Genomic DNA, 16,340 nt, shown 5'->3' with positions numbered 1-16,340 from the left:
AGATCAGCCTACTAGATCTACAAGGACAAAGTGTAAGAAAATGGAAGAACAACCTGAAAAAGAATCTGTGGCTTCAGAAAAACTTGGTCTATGTTTATTTCTTACTGAATCTGAAGATGAGAAAGACGGCAAATCATCTCAGGTTGTACAGAAATCACCACTTGTTAGGTCTGTTCCATCAGTAACATCTATGAAGCCATCACAATCAGCGACCTCCTATACCTCTGAGAATACTGTAATGGCTGCTTCATCTACTCAGAACACAGAAATTGGGCCGGTTCGCCGGATAATCGATCTAAGGTGCGCCAGTTGCCAGCTTTATTATTAAGCCCTTGTCCATCGTCGTCAACTGTCCAAGTTGTTACTCCAGGTAGTCCAGTACACATTAGTTTTAAGCGTGCTTGCTGTACACCAAATTCAGACAAGGACTCTCCAATGTCTTCTACTGTACGCCAGAAGGGGACACGCGCGATGACCCCTGTAAAACATTCTCCACGAACATTTGCTGGGCGAGTGATGCTCTCGAGGTGTAATAGGTGGAGAATAGTAATATACAGTATAATGATTGTAAAATGTGCAGATAATGGCCACAGACAATAAAATTATTTCATTAAAGGAACAGTATACAAGTTAAAGTGAGGGAGGAGGATTGAGTGGTTCACTAAGGTCAAAGTTACTATGTTCATGAAATGTACTCTTTTGTCCCCTGCTGCTTTGCAAAATATGAGGACTAGATTTTAGTTATCCATCTCTCCAACTGTTATCAAAATTTAAGAACTCTAAAGTATGCACAGTACAGTTGGTCCTCACATTACGCGGTTAATGTAACCCGGAGGGTCCCGCGGAAAGTGAGGAACGCGTAAAGTGAACAACATAACATATGGGATTAATTGAAATGGAGTCCAGGCCGATCCCCAAACTCCACTTTTTGACGACACACAACTATGTTGTAGTAAAAATATTATCTTAACTTTATGATGGCATGCACACACAATTAATAATTAAGAGAAATATAAATAATATTAGGTTTTTTAACACTTACATTAGTAGAAAAGATGGCTGGGCACACGGGGATGGGGGGTTGGTTCCGAAGCAGGGGGCAGATTATTGGCCCTCACCTGTATCACTGGTATCAATTGTATCACTATCCACCACAGAGGCTTGCAGGGCCTCTTTGTTAAACCCCTCAAAGTCCATATAAGTCCATATCCTCACTATAATTATCACTATCACTGACTTGGGCCGGTTGTGGTGGGTGGCGGGTAAAGAACTCGGTAATGTTTTGATGACTGGGCGACCTTGTGCGCACCATTTTCGCGCCTCTTACACAACATGGCGGATGGCGGGAGGTTTGGATCCAAAAATGGCGCGGCTTGCCAGCCGCTCTCCGCGTAATGGGGTTCACGATCGCGGAATGTAAGAATGTTAGGTTCTGGCAAGGCACCGCGTTAACGGTGAAACGCGGAATGCGGGACCGCTTAATGTGAGGACCAACTGTATTTTATTTTGAAACTTTACCAAAGTATGCATTAGCAAAGCCTTTATTTTTTATACCTTATGCCAATTTTTAGTCTTCCCTTTATAGTCAGGGGCATAACCAGAGATCAAGGTGAAGATCAGACTTATAAACAAACTTTGTGATTGCTCTGAAACTTTCGACAGTATAGCATGTTTCCCCATGATCTTAAGCAGTCAGTGGTGTGAAGAAGTCAGGAGTAAAGTGATATTGGGAAAAGGTGATCTCTCTCTGATAATCTTGTTGTAATCAGTCAACAATTGTAAAAACATTGTTGATCTGTAAAGTTGACATTGTCTGGTAGTGGAGTATATTGTGTTGATATTTCAAGATAATTTCCATATTAGTTAAAGAGTTACAGAAGGATATAAGTTGTTTATTATATATTGAAGATGAACTTTCCCTTATAAGTTAGACCTCAATCGGGACTGTGCATGACACTTTGTCTTTTGGCGATGCAAGTTGCACCAGTGTGTCATGGGGATATTTTCATTGGTTAAGAAGTTGTGGAGTGAATACAGACAGATTTCTGTACTGTATCCAGGGTACTGCTGTAACCTTGAAGGTTAAGTCCCCACTTGGTCCATGACGTATTGCCTGGCAGTTGCTACATTGTGTTAATGTACCTTGATATCCTTTTTGGTTCATAGGTTTCAGGGTGGACATGAACACTTCATTAATATGCCTAATTTTATCCTTGAAGATACGGACAAAATATTATTTGACAAATTTCATTCCACTTATGCATAATGTGGTAAAGCTTCATTAAGATGCAATATTTCATAGTTTTAAAGTTATGGTCCTGGAGGGAGGGAGGGAGGGACAAATAGCCTAATTCTGCAGTGGTGGTGAACAAATCTGTTTCTGTTTAATTAAAAAAACCTGTTATACAAAGTAGGTTTACAGTAAAGTGGGGCCATTTGTTTTTAGGATACTTTTATTATTTTCCTGGTGGGGGTGGAGATGACATCATGCCAGTATCATTTTGATCTCTACATTTGCATTTTTTTTTAGTTTATTTAATCAATTTATCATATTTCAGCTCAAAAACAGGCTGTACTGTACGAGAATTGGCAACTGCATATCAGAATCACATTGGAGAAACCCTTAATGAGGTTGAAGAGCTAACTTCTGAGGAGTGTGAGGTGTGTTTATAAGTGGTTGAGTTCGTTACTCTGGTAAAAAAAAAATGTATACAGTATAGTCTTCATTTGCGCGGTCAATTGAACCCGTGGAGGTCCGCGTAAAACGTGTAAACGAAATAACAGAACATATGGGATTAATTGAAATAGAGACTGGGCCGACCCCCAAACTACACTTTTTCTGACACAATAGTACGTTGTAGTAAAAATAACATCTTAATTTTATGATGGTATGCATACACAATTAATATTTAAAAGAAATATCAATAATATTAGGTTTTTTAACACTTACATTAGTAGAAAAGATGGCTGGGCACACGAGGATGGGGGGTTGGTTCTGAGGCAGAGGGCAGATTAATTGGCCCTCACCTGTATCACTTGTATCAATTGTATCACTATCCACCACAGAGGCTTGCAGGGCCTCTTTGTCAAACCCCTCAAAGTCCATATCCTCACTATCACTGACTTGGGCTGGCCGTGGTGGGTGGTGGGTGAAGAACTCGGTAATGTTTTGTTGACTGGGTGACCTTGTGTGCACCCTGCCCGCGCCGCTTTCCGCGTAAATGATGGAATGAACCGTGTAAATAAAAATTGCCAGTCTGGCAAGGTGCCGCGTAAATGACCAAACGCTTAAGCCGAGACTATACTGTATATATATTTTTAATCCTCCCAGTATAAGTCAGTGAGTTGTGAGTAATTTTATTGCTTGTCCATGACTCCTGTATTTGTGATGGCCACATAAAGCAAATATCCATTTCTGTTTATATAATGGCTATTTTATCTTTCAGGTAACACACTCCCCAGCTCATGTAACACGACATGCACGAGTTAGACATGCAAAGGTGAGAAGCTCCTCTTGGTTATATGTAAACTTTTAGAAAATATAGTACAGTATTTGAGAAATTATTACTAAACCTGACATGAATATAATAGGTTGAGGTGCATTTGTACAGGGAGTAAGTTACTAATGCAAATTAGACTTACACTACAGTAATTGAAGGAAAAGCCATTGACTATGCTAGTGAACAGGACGTTGTCTCTTGCCAGAAGTCATTAATGTTTAAAGATATTTATTGCCACCACCAACAGGGTCATGTGAATAGGCCTTTCAGCAAGCTGTCTTAAGTTGCCATTTCTGACTGTTGGCATACTTAATATGAGTCTTTTCCATGACAATTCATAGGGCTGCCATGATTTTTATGTTCAAGTGTTTAAGGTACCATTCTGGGTGAGTTTGTATTTTTCTTGGGTGCAATCTGATATGCACAGGGACTGTCACTTAGTCTAAAGATATAAGGCTAACCAACCATTTACAAGAGTTTCCAATTTACCTTTTTTCTTCCCTTTTAGATATTACAAATAATATATGATTGCTATATCTCATGGTTGTTAGCTTTCAATCAGTCCTGACCCAAAAGGACGTGAGTTTCTGATAGTAATCATTGAAATTTGTAAATGGCTTCATTATGTGTGTTATGTTTTTGTGTATTTCGAGTGTTTCTGGCATGACCATTTTGTTCTTGAGGTTTCTGTTTCCCTTGATATGCCCTATGTATACAGTATAGGAGCAGAGAATAGAAAATTACAAAATGTAGATAGAATAATAGTGTAAATTACATAAAATGTACTATTTAACATTAATGAAGAACTTATTACTGTACTGTTACGATTATATATTCATTTCTAGAAGCCTCAAATGTTCCTTTAACAGGGTGAGAGTTCAACAAGAACTATCGCTCGCAGGAGTTTAAAACGTGCCCTAGAGATTGCAAGAGGTGCCGAGTTGAAAAAAGCAATGAAATATTCGGAGGTTTGATTTTTTCAGTACTGAGAGCATTTACTTGGGCTAACATACAGTACTGTAATGTAAGGGTATTGTTAATTAGGAGGTGGTAATATTAGAAAGGGGAAATTAATGGGTTCACAGGGAATTACAGTATATTGGTGCTTATTGTTTATCAGAACTATTTCACCATTAAACAGCTAATAAATGTTTAATGTTCGTGAGTTGTAATGGGTTGTGGAGGTTGTGTTGATTTATATTTGCAAAGAAGCTATTCGGGTTTACTTACATTTTGAAATGTGCAGATATAATGGCCCTTTCCCCCAAAAAACTAACTTTACTTTAATCATTGATATCTTATGAAATGATAGTGTGCTGTATTTGCATCACCTGGCTGTATTTATATACAGTATACTATCCTTCATATATGGTCACTCTATGTATGTATTGTATATTGGTGCATCCCTCTTAATGGCCAAAATCCACATGTACAGCACCTAGAATTTGAAATTCCTTTTAGTTATTAAACTTGTAGTATGGTAAGCATTTCCTTTGTGCATCTTTGTTCTTAGATTAGTTCTTCCTGTTCATCCACAATTTCTTCCTCACTTGTATAGCAGTAAACATAGAATTTTTTTAAATAAAGTATGTTTCTTTTTCATGGGACTACTTTGCCACTACCAAACCCTATTATTTTGAGTGAACTCTACCTACTTAAATGCATTCTTTGTAAAGTACAGTAGATAGCAACTGTACACTCTTCAAGTTTTCGATGTCCATTCTTACAATGAAACCTCCATATAATGGATTCCTCTCTCCATATAATCTGTTAGATGGGGTTTCATATCAAATGGATCCTCAATACAAGAGACTTTTATCTCTATCTAACATACTGTAGTTCATTAGATGTGGGATTCACATAAAACGGGTCCTCTATATAGCGGAGTCTCCTTTCTACATTGTCCGTTAAATAGAGGTTTCACTGTACAGTAATTTAATTTTGCAATGGGTAACAACAAACAGTATAGTACAAGTATTGCACCCTTTTTTACTCATAAACCTTATTACCAGACTTGAATCAATCAGAACTGTACTGGTATAATTGCAGATTTATGAAATGTATGTACAGTACAGTATTTATATTTACTGTACGAGGCAGTGGTGAAAGATTACTGTATTAAATGAATGGTTTGATTAATGTTAGTCCTCATATACTGAGATCACATACTGTACTGTACTGGGAATGGTAATTATTGGAGAGCGGTTCTTAGTATGACAGCACTTGACGTATATACCAATATTGTTAACAGTGGCCTGGCATTCTTAAAAAAAAAATTACTTTTGTGATGTGGTTTAATCAAAGATGGCATTTATTGTTTAGCTTTAATCAAGAATATTAAGTTGTTAATCCCTGGAATGTTCTTCAATGGTGGCTTCATCATATCTTCATTGTTTTATGCCCATTTCTCTTGTCAGGTTTCTATCTCTCGGATAATTCGTGACTTCTCCCCATGTCAGAATTACCTGTAAGTATTTCATAGTTAAATTTATGGAGGGGTTAGTGTATGTTCCATCATATTAAGATAAATCAAATGCATGCAGCAAATTTCGTGTTTCATCTTGAAAAAAAGCTGAACTATGTCAATAATATATTAACTCACTGTATTTATTTCAGACTCCAGACTCCCAGAGAGTTCGGATAAAGCCCCCTGCCAGAACCCCACCTGCAACTTGTCCTTCAGATAAGGTACTGTATTTTCAAACTTGGGTGTTTTTTTGTATTTTTCTTATTACTGTTATAGTTGTGCTGTCCAACTGAGTCATAAACTCAATTAAAAGAGATATAAATAGGGATTAAAAATATAAGGAGTGAGCTTGATCATCTTTATTTCTCTTCCACAATTTGGTGATGTGAACTACAGGCAGTCCCCGAGTTATGAATGGGATCCAATACATTCACTACAAAAATCTCTAAGATCCCATATTTTACATTACTTTACTTTCATTATTCTGTATTGTTTAACATCACTTTATTTACAGTATTTACATTATTTGTTATGTATGGGATATTATTGTTGTTTTATATGGATGGGATTCTATACTTTAATCTCTTCTACTTATCACTTCAACTGGAAGAAGCAGTTGCTGAGCATTTAGACATTTTGGAAAGGTCGGCATTTGCTAAACTCCAGGGGAATTGTAGCAGTAAGTGGATATGTCCTTGATTTGAGTGACATCTTGTTTGCAGCTGGGGAAATGTGCAGTAGTATTACATACTGCATATGGTATACTCTATATACAATATACACTTTCCTTTGTTCTGAATGATGCCTTTACTAAATTTTATAATTGATATATTTTTTTCCTATGTAGGTTATTCGACCAAAGAAGATTTTACTCAGCAGCAGCAGCAGTACCCATGGTAGCTCTCGTGATACACCAAAAACTTTCTCAAGAAGTCGGCTGATGCTTACCTCGTCATCCTCGGTAAAACACAAAATACAAAAGGTTTTGCATACAGTATTTATTATATACAGGAACACCCTGGTTAATGAGAGGGCTAAGGACTGACGGCAGTTGTTTAAAACCTGAAAAGTAATTCACTATAGCACTGTTCGTCATACACCGATGTTACTGAAAATAGATTCAAGACATGGCAACAGTGCAGCAGCAACTGCAACATTAGAAATATATAATTCTTATGCTAACAGCCATTATATTTTAGTGTATTTTGTTCTAAGTCTTTTAATGAATAAGATAATAACTGTAGCAGTATTTTATTTTTATTATCAAAAGTATCAGGTAAATTGGACTCTCTCTCTCTCTCTCTCTCTCTCTCTCTCTCTCTCTCTCTCTCTCTCTCTCTCTCTCTCTCTCTCTCTCTCTCTCTCTCTCTCTCTCTCTCTCTCTCTCTCTCTCTCTCTCTCTCTCTCTCTCTCTCTCTCTCTCTCTCTCTCTCTCTCTCTCTCTCTCTCTCTCTATCTCTCTCTCTCTCTCTCTCTCTCTCTCTCTCTCTCTCTCTCTCTCTCTCTCTCTCTCTCTCTCTCTCTCTCTCTCTCTCTCTCTCTCTCTCTCTCTCTCTCTCTCTCTCTCTCTCTCTCTCTCTCTCTCTCTCTCTCTCTCTCTCTCTCTCTCTCTCTCTCTCTCTCTCTCTCTCTCTCTCTCTCTCTCTCTCTCTCTCTCTCTCTCTCTCTCTCTCTCTCTCTCTCTCTCTCTCTCTCTCTCTCTCCTCTCTCTCTCTCTCTCTCTCTCTCTCTCTCTCTCTTTCTCTCTCTCTCTCTCTCTCTCTCTCTCTCTCTCTCTCTCTCTCTCTCTCTCTCTCTCTCTCTCTCTCTCTCTCTCTCTCTCTCTCTCTCTCTCTCTCTCTCTCTCTCTCTCTCTCTCTCTCTCTCTCTCTCTCTCTCTCTCTCTCTCTCTCTCTCTCTCTCTCTCTCTCTCTCTCTCTCTCTCTCTCTCTCTCTCTCTCTCTCTCTCTCTCTCTCTCTCTCTCTCTCTCTCTCTCTCCTCTCTCTCTCTCTCTCTCTCTCTCTGTCTCTCTCTCCCTTTACCAAGTGGTGGGTCAGAGCTCCGCCCACAATTGTGTGAAATGAGTGACGAACAGTGCTATAGAAACCTTGTCATCATGGGGGTTAGGTTCTGAACTGCTTCACAAAACCCCAAGTTTGCTATGATTTTGCCTAAAATAAAGATTACAAACTCCTGTGACTTTCATACTATATTTGCCAGTGTATGTTTGTATTTTTCAAATTCTTTTTACTGTATTATTATTATTATTATTATTAATATTTTCATTCTTCATAATCAAGTTTTGAAGTTTAATCATGTTTTATTACAGAAATTTGGTGACCCAAATGAAGCTAAATACCCAACGAACATAGTTACTGGAATAACATCATTCATCAAAATACAACCAGCAAAGCCATCACGTGAGGAGAAGCGACAAACAGGACTGCAAAAGAAGAGGGATCGAGAGGATGAGACGATAAAAAAGAAAGAAGAATTATTAAAATTGAAAGCAGAGGGGCAGAAAAGGTTGGTCAGGAGATAAATATCTAGAAATATGAAAGTCAGAGCTGTTCTTAGGATTCATAATTCAAGTTTTATCTGAGTGTCAAATGGATTGTTGCATGAATAATGGGAGAACAAGGTGTTGGGTGGTTTAATGAATCTTGTATGAATTGTCATTAATTTTATTCAATTATTATTTTATAACAGACGCAACGAGGAAAGGATGAAGCGGGTACAGGAAGCTCGTGAAGAAAGAGAGCGTAAGGCTATAGAAGCAAAGAAACAACAAGACAGAGATAGAAAGAACAGAGAGGAGCGACTAAGAGAACAGCAGCAGCAGCACAGAAAGCAGCAACTTCTTGCTAAGAGACGTGCAGAAGAGGCTAGAGTTAAGAAGATTAAAGAACAGGTAGGTTTAAGCAGTAACCTTGGAAATTAAATTATTCATAGTTGCGTTGAATTTAAAACTCTCGTATATATTTACTATACAGTAAACCCTCGATAAATCAGCACATCTGGGCTCTGGCCTTGCTGAGGTATACCAGATTCTGACTTATCGAGGCCTTTCCCCCTTCATACAAAAATCATCGACCCATATGTGTGTGTGTACAGGTAATTACTAAATATACAAAAAGTAACACTTACCAGCACTGCAGGCGAAGAATGGAGCATCATTGTAGGTGACACAGAGGTATGGTAGGTGACACAGAGGTATGGTAGGTGACACAGGCATGGTAGGTGACACAGGCATGGTAGGTGACAGGCATGGTAGGTGACACAGGCATGGTAGGTGACACAGGCATGGTAGGTGACACAGGCATGGTAGGTGACACAGGTGTGGTAGGTAACACAGATTCATGGTAGGTGACACAGAGGTATGGTAGGTGACACACAGGCATGGTAGGTGACACACAGGCATGGTAGGTGACACACAGGCATGGTAGGTGACACACAGGCATGGTAGGTGACACACAGGCATGGTAGGTGACACAGAGGTATGGTAGGTGACACACAGGCATGGTAGGTGACACACAGGCATGGTAGGTGACACAGAGGTATGGTAGGTGACACACAGGCATGGTAGGTGACACAGAGGTATGGTAGGTGACACACAGGCATGGTAGGTGAGACACAGGCATGGTAGGTGACACAGAGGTATGGTAGGTGACACAGGCTACCAGATATGCCGAGATTTTTGCTGTTGACAACACAATATACATAATGTATGTCGTTTCTCACTCTTGATTTTTTTTTTTTTACTATTTACGGTTATTTATTATTATTACTGTTATTTTGTTTATTAAAATTTTTATTAATTTTAATTAATTAATTATTATTATTACCCCCTGTATTATTATTATTATTATTATTATTATTATTATTATTATTATTATCATTATTATTATTATTATTATTATTATTATTATTATTATTATTATTATTATTATTATTATTATTATATCTTCGCCCCCCCCAGGCCCTGATGTGGGTCAAGTGACCTGTGCCCGGGTGGGCTAATCCCCGTAAAAAAAAAGAAACCATTCCGAGAACATATCCATGCCGAGTTGTATAAAATTCCGAGTTATCGAGGGTTTACAGTATATTAAAAGTCAGGTTACATACACTTCATCTTTCTGTGTATTTTTTCTTTAAAATGATTGTGACTCCATTTCTAATTTATGAAACCAGGAAGAAGAACGAAGGAAACAGGAAGAGGAGTCAAGGAAATTAAAGGAAGAAGAAAAGCAAAATGAGGAGGAAAAACTATTATATCTGGCAGAGCAACGCCGTCGTCAAGAGGAAGAAAGGAAACGGTAAGTGTATTAAATAAAATTACAGTAAACCCTGCCAATACTGTACCAAACTAATCCATACAAGCTCTGTCCATTATTGGGAGAATTTTCATTTTCCCCCATTCCCCACCACATGATTTATGGCTATAACAGGCTCTGTTGCAATGAAGACTGTCTATCAAATGAGAGCCCTGCTATGTTAGACAGCTACTTCTACAGTGGCACCTTTTAATTGATGGATCTCCACAGGTACTCTGTGTGGGAAAATTTCTGAATACCAAGTTATTTCTGGGGAATATCACCTTATTTAATACCATTGTAGTGCAATAACCCTATCTGGTGTCAAGCAAGTGTGTTTTCAATTACAGTTTTTGTGCTTATCTTGTAAGCACTTTCTTCCATAGGAAACACAGCTGGTAAGGTACCATTTTGGTGGTTTCATGGTACCGTACATTTTATTCATTGCCCACTGCACAAACTGGAGACCATAACTCCACTGGTTGCTTTTATTAATGCACATCCAAGTACCTCAGTTTTGCTCGCCTGGTGCACCTCTCACTTCACTGAGGATTGCTCATTTTGGAACAAGCTGTGTACAGCCATCTCTCAATTTATATGGTAGTTACGTTCTTGAGAATGACCGTGTAAATCAAACCTAATTATCCCATAAATAAAGGAAATGGCGGGGGTTAGGGGAAGCGCTCCCTAAAAACTTTAATTTGTGGATCTATTTCCTTCAGTATGTTTTTTTTACAAAAATATATTAACAATAATAATACAATAATAGAAGCAAATCTAATAATACAGTAGTAAGAAAATAGATTTTAAATGAAAATTTGTGCGAACGTAAACATTGAATGATGGCTGAGATGGCATGCAGGAACTAGTGGTGGAGGAGAGGTGGGGGTTACTGGGGGAGTTAGTCATTTGAATCAGATGACAGAGCAGGTGAATGGGGAGAAGTGGGAGCTTTCGAGTTACCATATGTTGATGGCTGAGGTTAAGGTGATTGTTACTCTTTCCTTTTTTGTAAAGTAGGAAAGCAATGAGATGTAGAACTATGCTGCCTGGCGCAATGGGACTCTTTTGAAAACTGTGTTATTTAAAAATAGGTGTTAACTTAATGCTAGTGTTATTTTAAGAACATGCTAATTAAATCCGTGTAAAGTGAGAGGTGACTATACTGCTCCGAGCCCTCATGTCTGTGACTCATCTGTGAGGGTGTGTAAATTCATAAAATTAGAGAGATAATTCAAATTTTAAGTAAAAACAGGGAGTGAAGCTGTTCCATACATTCCCCGCTGCTGGGCGAAGTTTGCTGGTGGTGGACAATAAGATATCATTTGGGTCGTATGTGCTTTATAATATTTGTATGTCTTATCTCAAGCATAATGGCTTTTATTGCACTTTTCAATTGAAACGTTAATCATGACCCCACTTATTCGCAATTTATATTTTAACAGGCATATTCTATACTTAGTTCAGTATCTGTATTCGCTTATCCGCAAAGCGAATTAGAAAATTGAAAGAAATAATTTCAATATGCTACAGTAAATTTGTTTCAAACTGCACAAGCTAACTAGCTGCTGCACTCGTACTGTATTCCTCTGTCAGAAGTAGTGCTTGGCAGAGATGCCAGGTACGATGCTGTTACCAGCTATGGACTTCTGACCCCAAGACTCGGCTGATTATGCTGTAAATTTTGTTCCTCTTTAATGGTCGTTAATTATGCCTGCATCTCTCTTCATTTCCAATTTAATGGAATATTTCTGCTGGTTACTGTCATTTAATTTGGTTTATTTTAGGCATGATAAAGGATTAATGTGTGGCTGTGCATTATTGCATATATAATGTGCTTGGTGGGATTTTTTGGGTGGAGGCCATATGTGTTTTCATAATGGAGTTTTGTTTTCTATGTATGATGATATTTAACTTTTCAGGAGCAAAATAAGGAACATGCTGGAGGTGTGTGTCATCTCTGGTGCTTGGTGGCTCAAGCTATGTGAGCAGGCTGCATAGTTAATTGTTTTTGCTGTGTATTCATACACCAGGCCATGCGAAAGAGTTCTCTCTGTCTGCTTTGATCTGTTGCGTTGTGTGGTAGTGTCGATACTGTGTCAAAATTTTTTTCGTATTGCCTCCTACTCATTCACACATTTTATACACACAATCACAAAGTTTAGTAATTATTAACAACATTTGTGTCGGTGTGTCTTTACAGTAAGTGAATTTTTTACACCCATGGTGAATCAATATTCTATGCTTATTTTAACCCATAACTGGTCATTAACGTTCAATTACGTGATCACCGATATTATTATCTCTGGTCAGTCACGTATTAGAACGTTTTCCAAATCTGCTTTTCCCGCACCTTTGAAATTGAGTCTAGCTACCATAATCTGTTTGTGTAAATGTTCCCCCCCCCTCCCATCTCTCCCCAGGGGGCCCCACCCTCCCATCTCTCCTCACAGTCAAGGCCCTGGGACTACACAGTAGTCTCTCGATAGCCATGGCATGTGAACGTAACCGGTCACTCAATCAGGTTGAGACATACTCTAAATTATTTGGTAGGGGTGAAGATGAGTATAGATTGACAGAGGCATGCATTGATAGGGATATTGAACGTGATGATAATGATAGTGACTAAGACTATGTGTTTGAACAAGAGGAAAACAACACTGATAAACAGCAAGTAGAGGAGAGAGGGTTGGTGTCCTCTTCATCTCCAGGAACGTCCAGTACTCCCTCCATTTCACCTACCCCTACCAGTCCGTCCCACTGTATAGTTACATCCACCCACACCCCTTCCTCCCTCCTACACTAGCTCCCTCCCTCCCTCCCATACTGCTACCTCCATCCCACCCTGTTCCCTCTCTCACATGCCTTCCACCTACATTGCTCCCTCCCTCCCTACCTCCCTCCCTCCCTACCTACCTACCTCCCTCCCTCCCTCCTACAGTGTGTGTGTGTGTGATCATTATGTATATATGTGGCTGCAAGACAAACCAGTAGTACTGTGACAGCACTGGAAGCGAGTAGAGGTTTGGGAATACTACACCAGCCCTGGATTTAAATGTCTCGCAGCACCTTTAAACGAGGCAGATTTTCAAGTGTCATTTTGGGGTGTTTGGGCCATAAAAGAAAAATATGATTATCCCCGACCAGGGGGTTGGGAGGGATACCATGGATGTATAATAATGTGACCTTTTTGCAGGCTAAAGATGCTTGGCTAATAAAATGTGTTTCTGCAGTGTTGTTTTGTATTGTATTATGGTATTATACTTATTTTAATACATTACACCTCCACCAATTATATAATTATATTAATTCTTATGGGAGAAATTATCCTGATATTCGCAAAGAATTTTAGGGACACATCATTTGCAATGACCGGGGTATTAACATATTATTGATGCCTATGTAAAATATGTTGAAATTTCTGTGTCATAATGATCAAGGGAATAATTTTAATTATGCCCTTTGTCCTTGAAAACGTCAATAACATGCCATCTTTGCCTGGAGAGAGAGAGATAGGTTCAGGGTAACAACACCAATGAAAAAGAAAGTGTAATTTTCTCCCTCTCTCTCTCTCTCTCAATATTTTTGGTCTATTACAATCAGAACAAAATTTTAGAGGGAATGTGTATAACATCTTTATGTAAGGGACATTATAATCAATACTCGGTGGTAGATGTAGCGCATGATCTCATCACAGCTGGTGCTAAATTATTTGTTTAGTTTCGATTCTGATTCGTTTGGAAGGAGAGACAGGCTTTTTGAGGTGGTTGTACGTACATCCACACTAAGTTAAACACTCAGTATTTCCTCTTAAGAATAATAAAAAAAACTATTAATATACAGTAAAAGTCCAAAAATCCGGATGCCAGAAATCCGGACCACCCGAGAATCCGGACTTTTCGAAAACTCAAACTTTTTTTTTTTTTTTTTTTTTAGCTGGCTTTTGTGTGTATGTGCGCATGCGTGAGCGCCACAGCTGCACAGCGACAACAAGCGATCGCCACTTTAAAACGAGCAATCAAACTGTGACAACGTATGTAATTTTGAGTCCTACTCTTTCCATTTACAAAGCCCATAATAATGGCTCCTGAAGTAGATAAACTCCGTTGTGTGAAGAGAAAGAAAAACACGTTGAAATTGGGTGACAAACTTTAAATAATTAAAATAGAACGTGGTGTGAGCAATACTGTTCTAATGGAAACATACAACATTGTAAAGTCTACAATTTATGATATAAAAAAGGCAAAGAATAAAATTCTAGAATTCACAGCTTTTTCTTTAAAACTGCTCATTTTGATAAATGAAGCATGCTATATTTGCTAATGAATAAACTATCAAAATGTATCTGTTCATCTCTTCTTTATTCCTCCTTAAATTTGAATTTTAAAAGTACTGCCTGAGAATCCGGAAAATCCGAAAATCTGGACTGACCCAATCCCCAAGCAGTCCGGATTTTTGGACTTCTACTGTATTTAGATAATCTTTAACAACATATTGTATTGGATGCTTCTTATTATTAACAATAATACCATATATGTTTAACCATGAGAGACTTAAGCTTGTACTACAAATACATATAGTACACTATATATACGGTATATATTTAATATGACAGGTAGGTTAATTAACCCACGTAAAAAAATCTAAAAAAAAAAATTCCATTGATGTTTTTGTTTTTAATTGCACCAGTGAAGTCATGATTAATTTATTCTGCTTTATTAGTTATTGAAGAAACTGTAGTATATCAGAAAAATTTTCTTTTGTAGAAAAATTGCTGAGGTAGAACGCATCGCCCGTGAGAAAAAGGAGTTAGAATACCTTAAATTGCTTGAAGCACAGCGCATTGCTGAGTTACAACAAGCTAAATTGACAAGCTCAGCAGTTAAAAAGGTAAAAACTAAAGTACTTATTTTCCTTTTGCTGCATTATTTAACAATTGGTAATTAATGCAGAACTTCCTTTAGATAACATCATCTTTTGCTCAGTTCTGTTTAATGTGTTATTATGCCTGTATTCCATCAGTATTCCTCTAATCCTTTTCTCAAATTTATTATTTCTTAGCTCCTTAGTAACATCTTCATGTCCACTTTCCACATGAACCTGTAGCTTCAGTGCTCAGGTTAGTTTGTCAGCATTCTCTATTGTATTTTGTTGATTATTATGTTGTAATGCTTTTATTCATCTTATGATTATATATCTCACACTGTAATTTTCCTACAGATTGCACTAGCTGATAACAAGGAAACTGGACTAAATCATACATTCACTTTAAGTGATAACAAGGAAAATGGTCTTAATACCACATTTTCCAAAACTACTGGACCGTCTCAGTCAAGTTCTACTGGGAAAAACAAAGATAGTTATGACATTACACCAAACTCCAAGAAATATAAGAAAAATATTAATAATTATGATATAAATGATATTGAGAGTGATGACTCAACTGATGAGGACAGTGCTCCTAAGAGGAAAATTCCTCCCTGGGCTATGAGTAAGTTTAAAATTTGGATATTAATTTTTTCCTATTGTTTGGGATTTTATGAATAGAATATGTAATGGTTACATACTTATAGATTGTTGTATCAGACACATTGCAGTAGTTATATTGTACAACCTCCCTCGGTATTTTTGTTCCATAGTAAGGCAGGTTGAAAGTGCAAACAATGGCAATTAAAGTTTGTATGATGTAGACTCAAGTTCTAGATTAATTAATTTATTTACATTTTCATCTTGGATTATCTGCTATTGTTTGATGTCTTTCCAGCAACATAAGTGAAACTAAGTTTCTAATGCACTGATAATTGTGGTAATTAGCACTGTCTTGCCTTTCCACTGAGGTTGAGTTGGCAGCAGCATAAACATATCATACTGTTAGTCTCCTTCAACATGATGAAGTACACTGACTCATTCACACAAAGAATATTGCCCATGCTGTATGGCAAAACTTGAGGGATTGCCTTTAATCCTGCCATAATGATAAATTAGCGAGCACAATTTTTCTAAGCTGAAACCCCGCCGTGAAATAGTTAAGCAAATATTTGGGGAAAACTTTTAAAAGGATAAAGTTTTATGATGTAGAT

The 16,340-nt window shown here is 37.8% G+C and overlaps 1 protein-coding gene across 2 annotated transcripts; it reads left to right on the top strand.

The window, feature by feature from the left end:
* The first annotated feature begins 6 nt into the window (after positions 1–6).
* Positions 7–15,919, top strand: LOC121870207 (inner centromere protein A-like). 2 transcript variants are annotated; one of them, XM_042371977.1, is made up of 10 exons: positions 7–300; positions 2,559–2,661; positions 3,447–3,500; positions 6,117–6,188; positions 6,815–6,949; positions 8,277–8,473; positions 8,657–8,858; positions 10,139–10,263; positions 15,027–15,150; positions 15,481–15,919. In XM_042371977.1, exons 1-10 carry the CDS (start codon positions 41–43, stop codon positions 15,805–15,807), a joined length of 1,599 nt encoding a protein of 532 aa, XP_042227911.1. In that variant the 5' UTR covers positions 7–40; the 3' UTR covers positions 15,808–15,919. The 2 variants fall into 2 exon arrangements, with proteins under 2 accessions (XP_042227911.1, XP_042227912.1); XM_042371978.1 differs by having other exon boundaries at positions 6,815–6,928; positions 15,481–15,917.
* Positions 15,920–16,340: the final 421 nt, after the last annotated feature.

This window comes from Homarus americanus, unplaced genomic scaffold (assembly GCF_018991925.1).
Source record: "Homarus americanus isolate GMGI-L3 unplaced genomic scaffold, GMGI_Hamer_2.0 scaffold49053, whole genome shotgun sequence".
NCBI lineage: Eukaryota > Metazoa > Arthropoda > Malacostraca > Decapoda > Nephropidae > Homarus > Homarus americanus.
Note: the sequence above shows the minus strand (reverse complement) of the source record. Positions and strands in the feature narration are given on the sequence as shown.